The sequence below is a fragment of the Bos indicus genome, chromosome 3, assembly GCF_029378745.1.
Source record: "Bos indicus isolate NIAB-ARS_2022 breed Sahiwal x Tharparkar chromosome 3, NIAB-ARS_B.indTharparkar_mat_pri_1.0, whole genome shotgun sequence".
Taxonomy (NCBI): domain Eukaryota; kingdom Metazoa; phylum Chordata; class Mammalia; order Artiodactyla; family Bovidae; genus Bos; species Bos indicus.
The window spans coordinates 70,330,831-70,346,630 of record NC_091762.1 but is presented as its reverse complement, the minus strand read 5'-3'; the positions used below and the strand labels follow the sequence as shown (position 1 = coordinate 70,346,630).

At 40.9% G+C, this 15,800-nt stretch overlaps 1 protein-coding gene across 4 annotated transcripts in view; it reads right to left on the bottom strand.

Moving 5' to 3' along the window:
* ERICH3 (glutamate rich 3) overlaps positions 1–12,876 on the bottom strand; it is a 121,671-nt gene extending 108,795 nt beyond the window's left edge. For 3 of the 4 annotated variants that reach the window (XM_019957259.2, XM_070786304.1, XM_070786305.1), the window contains exon 1: positions 12,462–12,876. In XM_019957259.2, coding sequence (XP_019812818.2) covers positions 12,462–12,484 — 23 coding nt within the window. In that variant the 5' untranslated portion in view covers positions 12,485–12,876. The remainder of the gene's footprint in view (positions 1–12,461) is intronic. The other variant, XM_070786306.1, reaches the window with a different exon arrangement.
* Positions 12,877–15,800: the final 2,924 nt, after the last annotated feature.

Below are 15,800 nucleotides of genomic sequence, written 5' to 3'. Positions count from 1 at the left end.
ACCCATATCCCGAGCCAGACAGCTCATTACGGAGGCTCTGCACTGGACACTGTTGACTGGCTCCTAGAAATCTTTCCCAAACCATTCTCTCTTGCCTATTGCCCACAGATGTTAGGAAAGTCAAACCTATTCTTTCCCACTGTAGTAAGTAGGCTTGTTCATTGATGCCTACGTGGCATCAATGATAATCTTGGGCAACAAGATATAAAGGAGAGTCTAATGAAAACTTCTGGAAATGTTTTCCTCCCAGATTAAAAGAAAGCCATCTTTTTCTTTACTTTCCTTTGTATTTTTAAAAATTTATTTATTTCTAATTGGAGGATAATTACTTTACAATATTGTGCAGTTTCTGTCACACATCAACAAGAGTCAGCCACAGTCAGCCCCTCCCTCTTGAAACTCCATCCCACCTCCTACCCCATTCCACCCCTCTAAGTTTTCACAGAGCACCAGTTTGAGCTCCTTGCATCATACAGCAAATTCCCACTGGCTATCTATTTTATATATGGTAATATATATGTTTCCATGCTACTCTCTCAATTCGTCCCATCCTTTCCTTCCCCTACTGTGTCCATAATCTGTTCTCTATGTCTGTATCTCCATTGCTGCCCTGCAAATAGATTCATCAGTATCATCTTTCTAGATTTCATATATACGCATTAGTATATGATATTTGTTTTCTCTTTCTGACTTACTTCACTCTGTATAATAGGCTCTAGGTTCATCCACCTCATCAGAACTGAAAAAGTCATTTTTTTCATCTGTATTTTTCCTTTCAGTTTGGAATGGTTTTATAAAGCTATTGTACATGGATCTAGGATGGTCATCTTGGTATCATAAGGAAAAGACCAAAAAAAATTTTAAATAAGGACCTTGATATGATAAAATAGAATCACCTACCTCCCAGCTACTTATGAAACAAACAGTAAGTGTTGTTACAGTTTAAGTGGAAGTGTTAGTTGCTCAGTTGTGTCCAACTCTTTGTGACCCCATGGACTGTAGCCCACCAGGCCCCTCTGTCCATGGAATTCTCCAGGCAAGAATACTGGAGTGGGTAGCCATTCCCTTCTCCAGGGGATCTTCCTGACCCAGGGATCCAACCCGGGTCTCCTGCTTTGCAGGCAGGTTCTTTACCATCTGAGCTACCAGGGAAGCCAATTTGGCTTTCTGTTACTTGCCAATGAAAATATCCCTGTCTGATACCTACTAATCACCCTGCTGCCCAAGGATGGCAAAATTTAAGGAAGGTCAGTGACTTTTAAATCTTTTTTTAAAAATAAAACGTACTATTCTGGTCTTTTCTAGAACTCAAATGACTTTCTGGAACTAAGTGTGTGCTGAATATGATAACCATAGTAAGCACTCAGCAAATATTAATTGAATTGATGAGCAAATGTACTCTTGGAATTTACCATAAATGGTCATTAAAACAGTTGACATATGTCAGCAATTCCTGAGCTAAATTCTACAGATACTGGACCAACACAAGACATAGAGAGGTGTGGTCTCTACCCTCACAGAGTTTGCAGTTTAGTTAGAAGTAGGAAGACAACTGGAACACTATGAGGGCAGTGCCCTTATGGTACTTTAAAACAGCAGAGTCTTAGAAACAGCTTTTTTAAAAAAGAGAGCTTTGATAGTATCACTTAAAAATAGGAATATTCTGCAGAAAAATGAAGAAGAAAATGACCAAAATGATTATTTATGGATGGGAGGATTTCAAGCAATTTTCATTTCCCTCTTTGAATTTTTCCACATTGAAAAATTTCAAAATATAGATAAGTATTAGAGGGAAAATAAAAAATCTATTGTGTCACTAGTACCAAGAGATTTGAGATCCTTTCTAAGTCTATTATTCGAATTTACAGCAGATTAGTTTTACTTGAATCTAAGCAACAGAAACAATATTATTGTAAATATCTTGGAGCAAGCTATGAAGAGAGAAAACTTCTTAAAATGAGAGCCACATAATATTCACAAATATGAAATATTATCATCCATGGTATATAGAGAATGCCAAATTAACTGCTACTATAAAACATTATGATTCAATTCAATTTAAAATCCTTAGCTTTTAATGCTGTTTCGTAACTACTATGTGCAATTTATATTGTCTGTTTAGTTCCCTGCTGTGTCTTCTCTTGTTTCAATATTTTGCCCTAAGAATTTTCATTAATTTATAAATGTTTATTACTATTATAAGAAAATAATAACCTTCATAGAAAAATGGATCACCAGCTTCAAATGTTCAATTTTCTATCCCAAGTAGTATCAGACACTGAGAGGTGGGGACTAATTTGATTACTAATCAGACTTAACAAAAGAGAAGCTCAACACTTACCAGTAGAGATCATTGACTTATCGCCTTAATTATTTCTCTTCACTTAGTCCTTTAATCATATTTTCTGTTTGCTTTCAATTTTATCTCCCTTTTTGAATTTCTGGCTTGCAATCTCCACTCCCTATGACCCTCATATTGTTAAATCACTTATTTTCAGTGATCCTACACGTCATAAAAACCATCTTCAGCTTTAGAAGGACCAAGTTGGGAAAAAAAAAAAGCATCAGGAATTGCAAACAGGTAGTATCATTGTGCCGCTGCTGCTGCTACTGCTGCTAAATTGCTTTAGTCGTGTCCGATTCTGTGAGACCCCACAGACAGCAGTCCACCAGGCTCCCCCGTCTCTGGGATTTTCTAGGCAAGAATACTGGAGTGGGTTGCCATTTCCTTCTCCAATGCATGAAAGTGAAAGTGAAGTCGCTCAGTCATGTCCGACTCTTAGCGACCCCCATGGACTGCAGCCCACCAGGCTCCTCGGTTCATGGGATTTTCCAGGCAAGAGTACTAGGGTTTCCATAACAAAGTGCTGCAGACTGGATGGTTTAAACAGAAATGTACTGTCTCACAGTTCTAGAGGCTGGAAGTCCAACATCAAGTTGTCAACAGGGTTGATTTTTTCTGCGGGCCACGAGGGAAGGATAAGCCCCAGCCTTTCTCTTGAGCCTACAGATGGCCATCTTCTCCCAATACCTTCTCATGGTCTTCTCTCTGTATGTACATGTCTGTGTTCTAATCTCCTCTTCTTATAGGAACCACAGTCATACTCGATTGAGGCCCACACCATTGGCCTCATTTCAGCTTAATTAACTCTTTAAAGACTTCCCTGGTGGCTCAGAGGGTAAAGCGTCTGTGTACAATGCAGGAGACCTGAGTTTGATCCCTGGGTCAGGAAGATTCCCTGGAGAAGGAAATGGCAACCCACTCCAGTACTCTTGCCTGGAAAATCCCATGGACAGAGGAGCTTGGTACAGGCTACTGTCCATGGGGTCGCAAAGAGTCGGGCACCACTGAGCGACTTCACTTTCACTTTCATTTACAAATAGAGTTATAGCTGAAGCATTGGGTGTTAGGCTTCAACACAAAAATTTGTAGGGAGGGGAAAGACAAAATTTAGCCCCAGACACAGCTATAACCAGAAAGATGATCGATTTAAGTAGGTAACATGGACTTAGACAAAGGTAACAAAGAACATGCTTCCTGGGTTCAAAGAAATGCAAGCTACTGCACTTTGACTTTGAATTATCTGTGCTGACAAACAGAAAAGATCATTGATGATCCATCAAAAGAGGAAACAGATACCTCCTGGATCCCACCACATCTGTGCAGGGAACTGGGTTGGATGACAAGAGAATAATCAAACTCTCCAAAGACAGTCCCCAGAGCATGGGGCACAAGAAGAAATGGCACCTCACGGTAATCTGCCCATAGACAAAAGAGTTTGCCTTACAAAAGGGGCAGGAGACAAGAGGAATAGTGAGAGGGGTCCCACCAGACAATGAGAAATTATTTAAAAATCCAAATCCATACACCTACACTTGAAATGTTCTTCACTTGTTAAGTACATTTCTTGTGGCTTACTATAAAAACAATTTGACAACAATTCTCAAAAAACCTTTAATCCTAATATCGACCAGAATCTCTCTAAAGCATGATTTTTCAAGCTGTGGCTACTGTACTTGTCACATCTTTTTCTCTTTTCTCTGGAAAGACATTAATCCAGAAAGGCAAGCTCCCAGGTGGATAAGTTTAATTCAAATATATTTTCTGATACAACAAGGCACAGCAATGGTCTTGTCAATGAAGGATGTGTTCCCTAACTGGGAGCCCTACAAACAGAGTGATTTGGTGCCTCTGGCTAGTGAAAGAACCAAATGGCTTCTTCTGGGCTGGAAACAAAGGTATAATGCATATTACATTTGGGTTGGGGCTTCCCTGATGGCCCAGATGGTGAAGAATTTGCCTGCAATGTAGGAGATTTGGGTTTGATCCCTGGGTCGGGAAGATCCCCTGGAGAAGAGAAGGCTACCCACTCTGGCATTCTTGCCTGGAGAATTCCATGGACAGAGGAGCCTGGTGAGCTATCATCTGTGGGATCACAAAGAGTTGGACACAGCTGAGCAACTGACACATACACACACACACACACACACACACACATATTTGGGTTGAATTTTTAGCCAGCACAAGATACAAATGAACTATGTAGTAAAAATTATCATTGAAATTTAAATTCATAAAGTATAATAATGGTTTTCTGTATACCATCAGTTCAGTTCAGTCACTCAATCGTGTCCGACTCTTTGTGACCCCATGAATCGCAGCACGCCAGGCCTCCCTGTCCATCACCAACTCCCGGAGTTCACCCAGACTCACGTCCATCGAGTCAGTGATGCCATCCAGCCATCTCATCCTCTGTCGTCCCCTTCTCCTCCTGCCCCCAATCCTCCCAGCATCAGTCCTTTCCAATGCTATTCAGTAATTCTTGATATGGGTGAACCATAGGAGCTAGGGCAAAACAAGGAACTAAGAAAAAAATCAAAATGCAGTGTCCAACACTCAAATAACCTACTTTTGAGGGCACTAACCAAGTCCTGTTCAATAGCCCTTGTTGCAGTGCTGCAGGGCTTGCCCCTGAACACATCTCTCCTCCAGCAACAAAATACAAAGAAACTATATGGGATGAAAAATAACTACATGTTTGCGGCAGCTGGGTCAAATTCTGGACAAAAGATACAAAGAGACCAAAAAACCCAACTGCTGCTTTGAAGAGCCCAGAGCGACAGTGGGGTACTGCACATGCCCCTGCACACAACAGTACCTAAGGGGTGGGCAAAGTATCTAAGCCACCCCTCTGACTCAACCCCTGGATAAACCCCTATTCTCACCCCATATAAGGAACAAGCTCACCCCTAGCTCAGGGGGCAAGTAAGCAAGGGAAACTGTAAGAATACTGGACTGGGTTGCCATGCCCTCCTCCAGGAGATCTTCCCCACCCAGGAATCAAAACTGCATCTCTTATATTTCCTGCATTGGCAAGCAGGTTCTTTACCACTAGCACCACCTCAGAAGTCCACATTCATATTTATCTTATTGTAACTGAAAGCATAAATGTATGTCCTTTTTTGTAGTGTAAAAGGTTTTCCTCCAAATGCCTCAACTGATTCTCCTCTTTCCTCATCCTCTTTAAAAATATAAATCATATTCATAATGTATCATTTGGGATTTCAAGTTTAAAGAAAAGTGACAAAAGACACTTGCAAACCAGTATGAATGCAGAAACTTAATTTTTTTTCTCTTTTTCAAAATTTTCAGTTCAGTTCAGATGCTCAGTCATGTCCGACTCTTTGCAACCCCATGAATCACAGCATGCCAGGCCTCCCTGTCCATCACCAACTCCTGGAGTTTACCCAAACTCATGTCCATTGAGTCAGTGATGCCATCCAGCCATCTCATCCTCTGTCATCCCCTTCTCCTCCTGCCCCCAATCCCTCCCAGCATCAGGGTCTTTTCCAATGAGTCAACTCTTTGCATGAGGTGGCCAAAGTACTGGAGTTTCAGCCTCAGCATCAGTCCTTCCAATGAACACCCAGGACTGATCTCCTTTAGGATGGATTGGTTGGATCTCCTTGCAGTCCAAGGGACTCTCAAGAGTCTTCTCCAACACCACAGTTCAAAAGCATCAATTCTTCAGCGTTCAGCTTCCTTCACAGTCCAACTCTCACATCCATACATGACCACTGGAAAAACCATAGCCTTGACTAGACGGACCTTTGTTGGCAAAGTAATATCTCTGCTTTTGAATATGCTATCTAGGTTGGTCATAACTTTCCTTCCAAGGAGTAAGCGTCTTTTAATTTCATGGCTGCAGTCACCATCTGCAGTGATTTTAGAACCCCAAAAGATAAAGTCTGACACTGTTTCCCCATCTATTTGCCATGAAGTGATGGGACCAGATGCCATGATCTTAGTTTTCTGAATGTTGAGCTTTAAGCCAACTTTTGCACTCTCCTCTTTCACTTTCATCAAGAGGCTTTTTATTTTCTCTTCACTTTCTGCCATAAAGGTGGTGTCATCTGCATATCTGAGGTTATGGATATTTCTCCCAGGAACCTTGATTCCAGCTTGTGCTTCCTCCAGCCCAAAGTTTCTCATGATATACTCTGCATATAAGTTAAATAAGCTGGGTCACAATATACAGCCTTGACATACTCCTTTTCCTATTTGGAACCAGTCTGTTGTTCCATGTCCAGTTCTAACTGTTGCTTTCTGACCTACATATAGGTTTCTCAAGAGGCAGGTCAGGTGGTCTGGTATTCCCATCTCTTTTAGAATTTTCCACAGTTTATAGTGATCCACACAGTCAAAGGCTTTGGCATAGTCAATAAAGCAGAAATAGATGTTTTTCTGGAACTCTCTTGCTTCTTTGATGATCCAGTGGATGTTGGCAATTTGATCTCTGGTTCCTAAGCCCACCTAATTGGACAGTTTATTTAAAATTGACAGACATTTATGGAATCATTCCAAAGAATATACGATTTTCTACTATTTGTATGGGGAACTGAGTAAGTCATAGAGGGAAAGATCCAAAGATTCCATGTGCATACTACTTCTTTTGTTTTGTACCAAAATCAGCAACTAAAGCTTAAGGATTATTTCAGTACTAAATTCTAGTTTCTGAAGTTTTCATTGAAACTGATATCTGTGGAAAGCAAAAGTCTTGAAAATACATAAACATCCCAGATCAGGATTATTCAGGTTGATTTTAGAATTGCACAATGAGTCAGTTGAACATTTAAAATGTTTTATTTTCTTGTCTCCCCAAAAATCTTTTCATAGTTATTAATAACCAAAGTAATTTGGGGGAAGTCTCTACTTCTAACAGCTTAGAGATGCCGATCTTCAATAGGGAATGAGAGAAAGAAGTGTGGATTGCTACACCGCAGCCTTCATTTGACAGCACCCTGTGTGCTAAACCAGAAGTTTGTAAACTGGGATATGTACTCCCATGGGATACCCAGAGATTTCCTAGGGGAACCCAGGCAAGGAATGTTTGAACGGAATCAATTTTTAGACCCTTAAGTTTCCTCCATATACTCTCCTAATACTGGTCTGTCTAAAAAATGCACTCCAAGCCATGTTGAGCCAGCTCCTGCCTTTCCGTTTTGTAATCAACTTTCCACTTTCACAAAAGAGATGCATACGTCTCACCATATGGTGTCTTCTTAGGGTGTACTGAACTTAGAAAAACATTTGTGAGACAAAGGGACAGTTTGAAGTATTATGTAGGTGTTGACATAATAAATGGCTTTGACTGGGCAACAAATATGATTGCAAGTAGTTTCCAATGTCTGCTTCCAGGACAACTGAAGGAGGACCTAATTGAGCTGTAATTTGACAGATCATTGAAAAAAAGGGGTAATAGATCACTATGTGATGTTTGTCATATATCTCTGAAAACTTCAAAGAACTGAGTGATGTTGTATAGCAAATAGGGCTTCCCAGGTGGTGCTAGTGGTAAAGAACCTGCCTGCCAATGCAGGAGACATAAGAGACATGGGGTTTGATCCCTGGGTCGGGAAGATTCCCTGCGGGAGGGCACGGCAACCAACTCCAGTATTCTTGCTGGAGAATCCCCATAGACCGAGGGGCTTGGTGGGCTATAGTCCACAGGGTTGCAAAGAGTCGGACACGACTGAAACAACTTAGCACGCACTCATGCAGGCATAAAACAAATAACAAATCCCTTTCCATTCCCATCTAGTTATGTGAACAGGTTTGTTAAGCAAAGGGATAGAGATGACATCTCTTCTATAAAAAATAAGAGAACAAACTCTGCAACAAAATGATCAGAGAGGAAGCCAAGACAACTGAGCATGTTCAATTCACCTCCTTTAACCAGAAACAATTTACTCCATGAAGTCATGTTAATATTTAATGTGAGGGTAAATAGAAACTACCCAATTTGAAATCAAATATTTAATTACTTCAAGTCTGAAATTCTGTGCCACAGATAATTTTGGTGGTAGGAGTTGTGAGCAACAAAGAGACTAGAATGCTCCTACAAAGTACTACACTTGCTAGTGAGGCAAAGATACTGTAATCAGTTTCATTAACAGGCAACCCTACACATAGTTACAAATTATGTACACGTGTGATATCTTTTAAGATCTACTCCCTTAGCCACTTTCAAATTTAAAATACAGTATTATTAACTATTGTCACCATGACGTACATCACATCCACGTTTATTTATAACTGGAGGATTGTACCTTTGACCACCTTCCCCCATTTTCCAACTGCTCCCCCACCCCCGACCCCTGGCCACCACCAATCTATTCTCTGTATCTATGAGTTCATGTTGCTGTTGTTGTTGTTTTAGATTCCACATATAAGTGAGATCATTTGGTATCTGTGGTGACCATTTTGCAAAGTAGACAAATATCAAATCATTATGTTGTACACCTGTAAAGAATATAAGGTTGTATGTTAATTATATATCATTTTTTAAAAAACAGAACAAGAAATACCATGCTGGATTGATAAAAAGAAGGCAGAGACAAAATGCAATGGATATTCCATATGTAAATGACATGTTGGTTTATAATCTTTTGGATATACATATACACTATAAACTATCTAAAAATTGATAATTTTACCCGTAGCACTTTGTACTCTGCCTTTGATGAAATAGAACTGAGTGATTTGAGAGTACTAAGGATATGATCATTCTTTCTAAATCACAGTTCAGCATCTTCTGTTACTATAGAAACATATCTTCACATTAAACGGTATAAATTAATAAGTCTAAACCAAAAAAGAAAAGTTTCAAAACCTTGGAATAATCTTTCCAAACATACGTCTTCTGCATTTTTATTTTCTCATAAACTATAATGCTTCCCATTCTTCAGTTCCTCAAAGCAAATTTACAGATGAGTGTGACTATCTCTACTCAGAGCCAAGCTTATCTTTCACACAGGGAGCCACTGCACATGGATTCAGTGATGATCCTTTGAAGGAGTCAGAAGAGCCATATCATTTTATCCTCATGCATGACTGAGGGGTATAAAATCCCCATTCCACCTCCAGGACTAGAGCACAACCCACAAACACCCACACAAACAAATAGCAACTCAGGATGAAATTGAACAAACTCGAGGGACTATCAGTTGAAATTTTCCACTCTAAAACAATTTCATTAGAGATGGCATTGCCAGAAACAGTACGTTATAGTTGACTTCCCCCAAATTACAATGCAGCTCAGAAACAAAGTCTCTATTATCATCTTTGGCAGAAGTTTTTAAGACCATTTTTATTTACTCCAAACTCTACTGGAACAAAGTCAGTACCAGGCCCTTTGCAATTTTTACGTCAAGTGTTTCCTGCTGTAATTAAGGAAGCAGTGGAACTCAAAGCAAGCACCAAGAGAAAGCATCTTATTGACTGGTGGAATTTTAGGAATTTCAAATTTCTGTTTTGCTGTACAATTACATTTTATTACCACTTTAAATCTTAAAATGTAATAAATACAAATTGCTTCAGTAATGATGGAAAACTTTCTCAGCTTTAATGAAACCTTTTATTTGCTACTGGAACTTTTATTCTTTCCAAATGGTAGCATAGACAAGAAAAATAATGACTACTTATTTTGAGGGAAAACTTTAGCAATTTGAATAATTTTATTCTTGGGTGACTTTTAAGGCATTTGGAGTTTTTCTGTTTATTGTTTTCATTTATTTTTGAAGTACAAACAAAAAATATACACATATAGACACTATCACAATATTATTTTCTAATTCTATATCAAAATACTGATAGCTATGTACCACTAACACCTGTCAGAGGTTGGTCTGATCTGATTGAGAATTTTCATGTATTTAGGGCTCCCCCACATCTCAGCTCTTGACCATGAGAGGCAGATCGTGTAAAGGTTAGTCACACAGGCTCTGCAGCTGGACTCCTTGGCTTTTTATTAGAGCCCTGACCCCCTCCTACCTGTAAAATCTCTGAAAACTTCTCAGTCCTCAGTTTTCTTATGTGTGAAAAGAAGAGTTACTAGAATCTGCCTCGTGAAGTGAGTGGGAAGATTAATGAGGTCCGTCCTGTAAAACTGTAGACTAGAGTCTGGCACATGGTAAGCACTTAATAAATATTTAGCTCTTATATGGTTTTCTTTTGTGAATCCATCCACCTCTAGACTGGATGCACTGTCAGATGATATCATTCATTCCACAAGCATCTGTTGAGCACTACTTTATATAGGAATAAGCAAAGGGGGCACAAAGATGAATGAGACACAGTGTCTACAATTTTAGTGCACGATTATTATTGCATCTTTCTATCTTTCTTGCAGAATACCATGAAGCACACTCTTTCACTAGATCACACATTTTCCTATTTTTCTCATGTGCTTGGAACTAATCGAGCTTCAGAAAAATTTCACTTCAGCTTCTGAAATCTTAATCATGCACAATTTAGCCAGCAGCTACAGGTTTTTCCACATTGGAAAATAGATGATTAAATGGTCTAATCAGATTCTGACTTAGCCAAAAACTTGAAAAACATAGGAAGACAACCATGACTGACACATTCATTTTCCTGAATGTGGACACTACAAAAAGCAGCTGCAGAAAAATAGTGCCATTTACATCCCACTGACCCACAGCAACTAAAACTGCACAGTTCAGCATCAAACCCTTCAAGTACCTAAGTGTTAGTCGTTCAGTCGTGTCTGACTCTTTTCGACCGCATGCACTGCAGCCTGCCAGGTTCCTCTGTCCATTGATTCTTCAGTATTCTTCAGAATACTGAAATGGGTTGCCACGCCCTCATCCAGGGATCTTCCAGACGCAGGGATCAAGCCCCGGTCTCCCCCATTGCAGGCAGATTCTTTACCATCTGAGCGACCAGAGGATCCCCTCAAGTACCTAAACTGAACTCAATTTAAGATAAAATAGGAAGCTTATTTAGGCATAGTTTCATCACTTTCCAAAAAGTTCTGAAACTGACTTCCAACAGGGCACCTTATAGGCCTTTAGTTTTTTCAAACAATTTCATTTATGTCTTGCATTCAGAGAATTCATTAAAAAGCAAAATCTTTAAGTTTGACTATAAATCCTGAACCCAGCGACTAATGTGGTATTTCAGACATCACAAACTCCAAATGATCTTAAATATGTTGTCCTCTGCTAATTTGCTGCTCTTGAAAATGTGCAATAAATTCAATTAAAAAGGAAAGCATCTTCAAATTAGTTGCAAGATCAACTAGGATATTATCTGCTTACTAGATGTATCATAATAAAAAAAAAACATCTAATATGCATTACATTGTTTAATTCAAAAGGAAACTGGATATTCTCTCTTCCAATAAAAGGACCAAGATCCATTGGGGGTTGGTTTTATTTTTTTCTTTTCAACAGCCAATAATGACTGTGTTAACTTTCTAAAACAGACTGAATAATTGCCAAAATATGTCTTCCGAGGAGTCACCCTGCCCAACACAACAGGAGATCATGTGTAAACACAAAGGCACCCTTCTTGCTTCTTCCTTCTTGCCTTTCTGCATCACACCACCTCCCCTGGTCACAACTTTTTTTTTTTTTTAAAAACCCCTATGATCCTTTTGAGATGGGGCAGATAAAAATCCTGAAATATGGGGTACCCTCACAGGAAACCTCCCTCAGTGCGTGGCACAACTCGTTTGAATGCAAGACGCCACAGTGAGAATTTATCTCTAAGCCTTGATTCTCCAAACGAATGCGCATGTTTTGACCTTTGCTTTTGTATTTAAACACGTATGTTCCATCAGGCAGGATCCTCTTGGTCTCAGCTAATGTCCTTGCTTAATGTATGCATTTTTCACATCCATTTTTAAATCCTTCCTGAGTGAACATTTCAAAGGGGGTAAACGTCATGGAAAGAAGTGAGGGAGGGGAGAGGGGAGATACGAAGCCTGGGATGTCTGCCATCCTCGCTGCGACCCAGAATCCGTATTCTTTTCCTCCTCTCCCCAGCCCCCTCTCCCCGCTCGCCCCTTCCCTCAGCAGCAGGAGGAACGGGCGGAGGGGCCGCTGGCTGCAGCCGCCACCTGCCGCGGCGTGGAAAAGCTCCAGTTGTCACTTACCCAGCAGGGTGAGAATGGCTCATTTTTGCAGGATCCCTTTTGGACCCGCGGCGGGCACGGAGGGTGGGTTCGGGGGACCTGTGCACGCCGGGGCCGCTACAGTCGCCTTTGCCGGGTGGTTCCGCACTGCGGTCGCCAGTGCGCGGGGCACTGGGGCTGGGCCGCCGCCCCTGGGCGCCCGGGCTGCACGCAGCCTCCCAGGGCCTCACCCGCCCGCGGTATCCACGTCCTCCGGTTGCTAAGGCGGGAAGGAAGGCAAGCGGGGAGGATTTAGAGAAGCCCAAGCGCTGCTGGAGCCGAGCCCAGGGAAGGTGGAAGTGAATCCCAGCTTCCAGCGCTTTTACTGGGCCCAGATGTGAGAGGATACCCAGGCCCCTGCTCTGTAGCTCTAGGGCTCTCGTTCCCTAGGCACCTGCGATCTGAACACACACACCCACTATGCGGACAGGTTCCCTAGGCACCTGCGACATGAAAACACACACATACACACACACACACGCCCTGCTTATGCTGGTGTGCTTTCTGCTAGGCCCTGGGAAGGGAGGGTTAGTTCAAGCTGTGGCTTTTGATTTTGTTTCTCCAACTGCCAGGGATTGCTGTTCCTGGATTTCCTCCTTGGAAAACCCCCAACCTTGCTCCTAACTGAGGTCACTACTTCTGGCAGACAGGGCTGAGGGTTCTGATATTCAGAAAGTGGGAAAGATGCTGTTCCTCACTGAAGCATGCTGGCTCCTGGAACTTGTATTTGAATCTAGTAGGGAAAATGCAAGGCTTAGACAGAGAAGCCTGGGTTTATTCAAGGGGGCCTTGGTGTGGAGGAAGTTGAAAGCCTAGGATTCAGATGAGCTATTCCTAGTCCTGTTTTTGCTTTGTCAGGTTCTATACTGGGTAATTTGACCTCCAGCCTCAGGTTTGCCTTGTATAAGTCAGGGTTGGACACATTCAAGGTGACTGAGTTCTCCATGGATCTCAGTTCTAGCTCAGCCACACTTACCAGCATGAAAAGCATCATCTCATTAATGGCATTCTGCTTTCCCACGCGTCCTAAAGGCCCACCAAGAACGTCAGAGTCCAGTCTGCTTCACATGACATTCAAGCCCCTTTATCATCTATCCCTAGCATCCTTTGTCAACCTCATTATGACCACTTTCTCCACCTCTGCTACCCTAAACTCTAGCAAGACCAAATTTTCACTTTCCCTCTCATGGGAACATGCTTCTACCCTGACAACTTGACAAACTTCTATTCATCCTTCAACTCTTACCTCAAATCTTGTCTTCTTTGACATCTCCAGGTGAGTTTATGACTCCTGCCTCTGGGGTCCCACTCTGCCTGGACATATCTGTTTCACACTTACTTACTGATCTGTGGCTGCCTTTCCTACTTGAACCTGAGCTTCTCTATTTCATGGTGTATGTCTACATGTATATCTATTATTTTTCAGTAGTCTCAGAGGCAAACAGCAGTGTAACAATTGTTTGGAGTATAAATGAAGGCAAAAAGAAAAATCTCTTCAAAATGGTTTCATTTTTACTGCTGCTGCTCCTACTGCCGCTAAGTCACTTCAGTCGTGTCCGACTCTGTGTGACCCCATAGACAGCAGCCCACCAGGCTCTGCCGTCCCTGGGATTCTCCAGGCAAGAACACTGGAGTGGGCTGCTATTTCCTTCTCATTTTTACTGAGTATTTACTAAATGCTCTCCTTGGTCTTTTATTGAGCACTTACTAACTGTTCATTATCTCACTTAATCCTTACCTCTATTCTCTAAAGTTGGTTTTTTTCCTCCATTTCATAAGACACCAAGAAGTTATTTTTTTTGCCTGAAGTGTATAATAGCTTCTAAGTGGGAAAACCAGGATTCAAATACAACTCTGATTCCAAAACCTGGGTTTTTAACAATTACAGATTCCTTTCTCCATAACTCCTGTGCATTGCTGCAGAAGTCAAATTTTCTATACTATCAGAGTTTTCTGACCTGAAAGACCAAGAGTCATCTCTGTAGAGACAAAATAGCATTCTAGCTCAATAGCTTAGGTCCTGAGACAGAGGACTCCAAGCTGCTTTGGGGAGCAGATGGCTAGAGCAACTAAAGAGAGGCCAAGGTTGTCAAAGAAGAAATATGTGATTTGAAGTGGCATTTTATGTTTAAACGAGGAAGCCTTATAGATATATACCTAATCACTGCACAGCCATAAATGGCACTTGAACCCACCCTTCCCCCATAAGCTTACTCCTATTGATTGTCGTTTCCCTTGGATGATGTCCTTAAAGTTCACTGTAAGAAGATTTCACCTGGATAAAAACTGGGAGGGAGAGAGAAGGACTATAGAGAGACTTCATCATTTTCCTAAGTGCTACCAACCCCTAAGGATGGTGTAAATAAAATAATATTATGTAAGTACTAGTTGTTACATATTAATTCATTTGTGTAAATAGAAAATGGTATTCTCTCACTGGTGGAATGAGAAAGAAAATTAAAATCCACTATTTAGATACTCAGGGTTTGTAGGAAAGACTATCTGGCACGCAGCAGACAGTGAGGTACCCTGAGCAGCATGTAATAATTCATAAATGGGGTTTGAGTTCACTACCCCTGCAAGCTGCACAATTTCACATCCCTGATGAAAACTGCAAGGAAGCTACTAATTTTCACTTCAGAAAATGCTCACTGTGAGAATGCATTGGGAATTTAGCCAGAAGGAATTTTTATGTTAATTTCTAGTATGGAGATGGGAAAAAGGAAAAGAGAAAAAAAAAAAAAAAACAGTAAATTAAACTGTTTCAGAGACCAAATAGTCACTAGAGTCATTTTCATTTTCTCACAGGGAAACAAGTCCCCATATGTCCCTGGTAGTATCATAAATACAAAGAGATTTCTGTTTTGTACAAAGACCTGTGGAATTGTGCTTTGTGGACAAGAGGTTGATAGAAGCAGGAGAGAAGAAACACAAGAACTACTCCTAGAATGATGACTGGATCTCTGCTTTGGTTGAATACTAGCTGAACCTGGAAATCACAGATCTAAACCATCAGCGACCATCTCCTAGGTCAGGGGTGGGAAATCCATGGCTCAAGGGTCAAATCTTTGCTGCTGCCTGGTTTTTTACATTCCACAAGTGTAGAATGGTTGCTACATTTGTAAATTGTTTGAAAAACTCAAAAGAAAAATAATGTCATAGGATACATGAACATTACATGAAATTCACATTTCAGTATCCATAAGTAAAGTTTTGTTGGAACAGAGACACACATTTGTTTATAAATCACCTATGGCTGCTTCGGTGTTACAAAGGCAGAATTGAGTAATTGTCACAATGACCTTATGGCTCACAAAGACT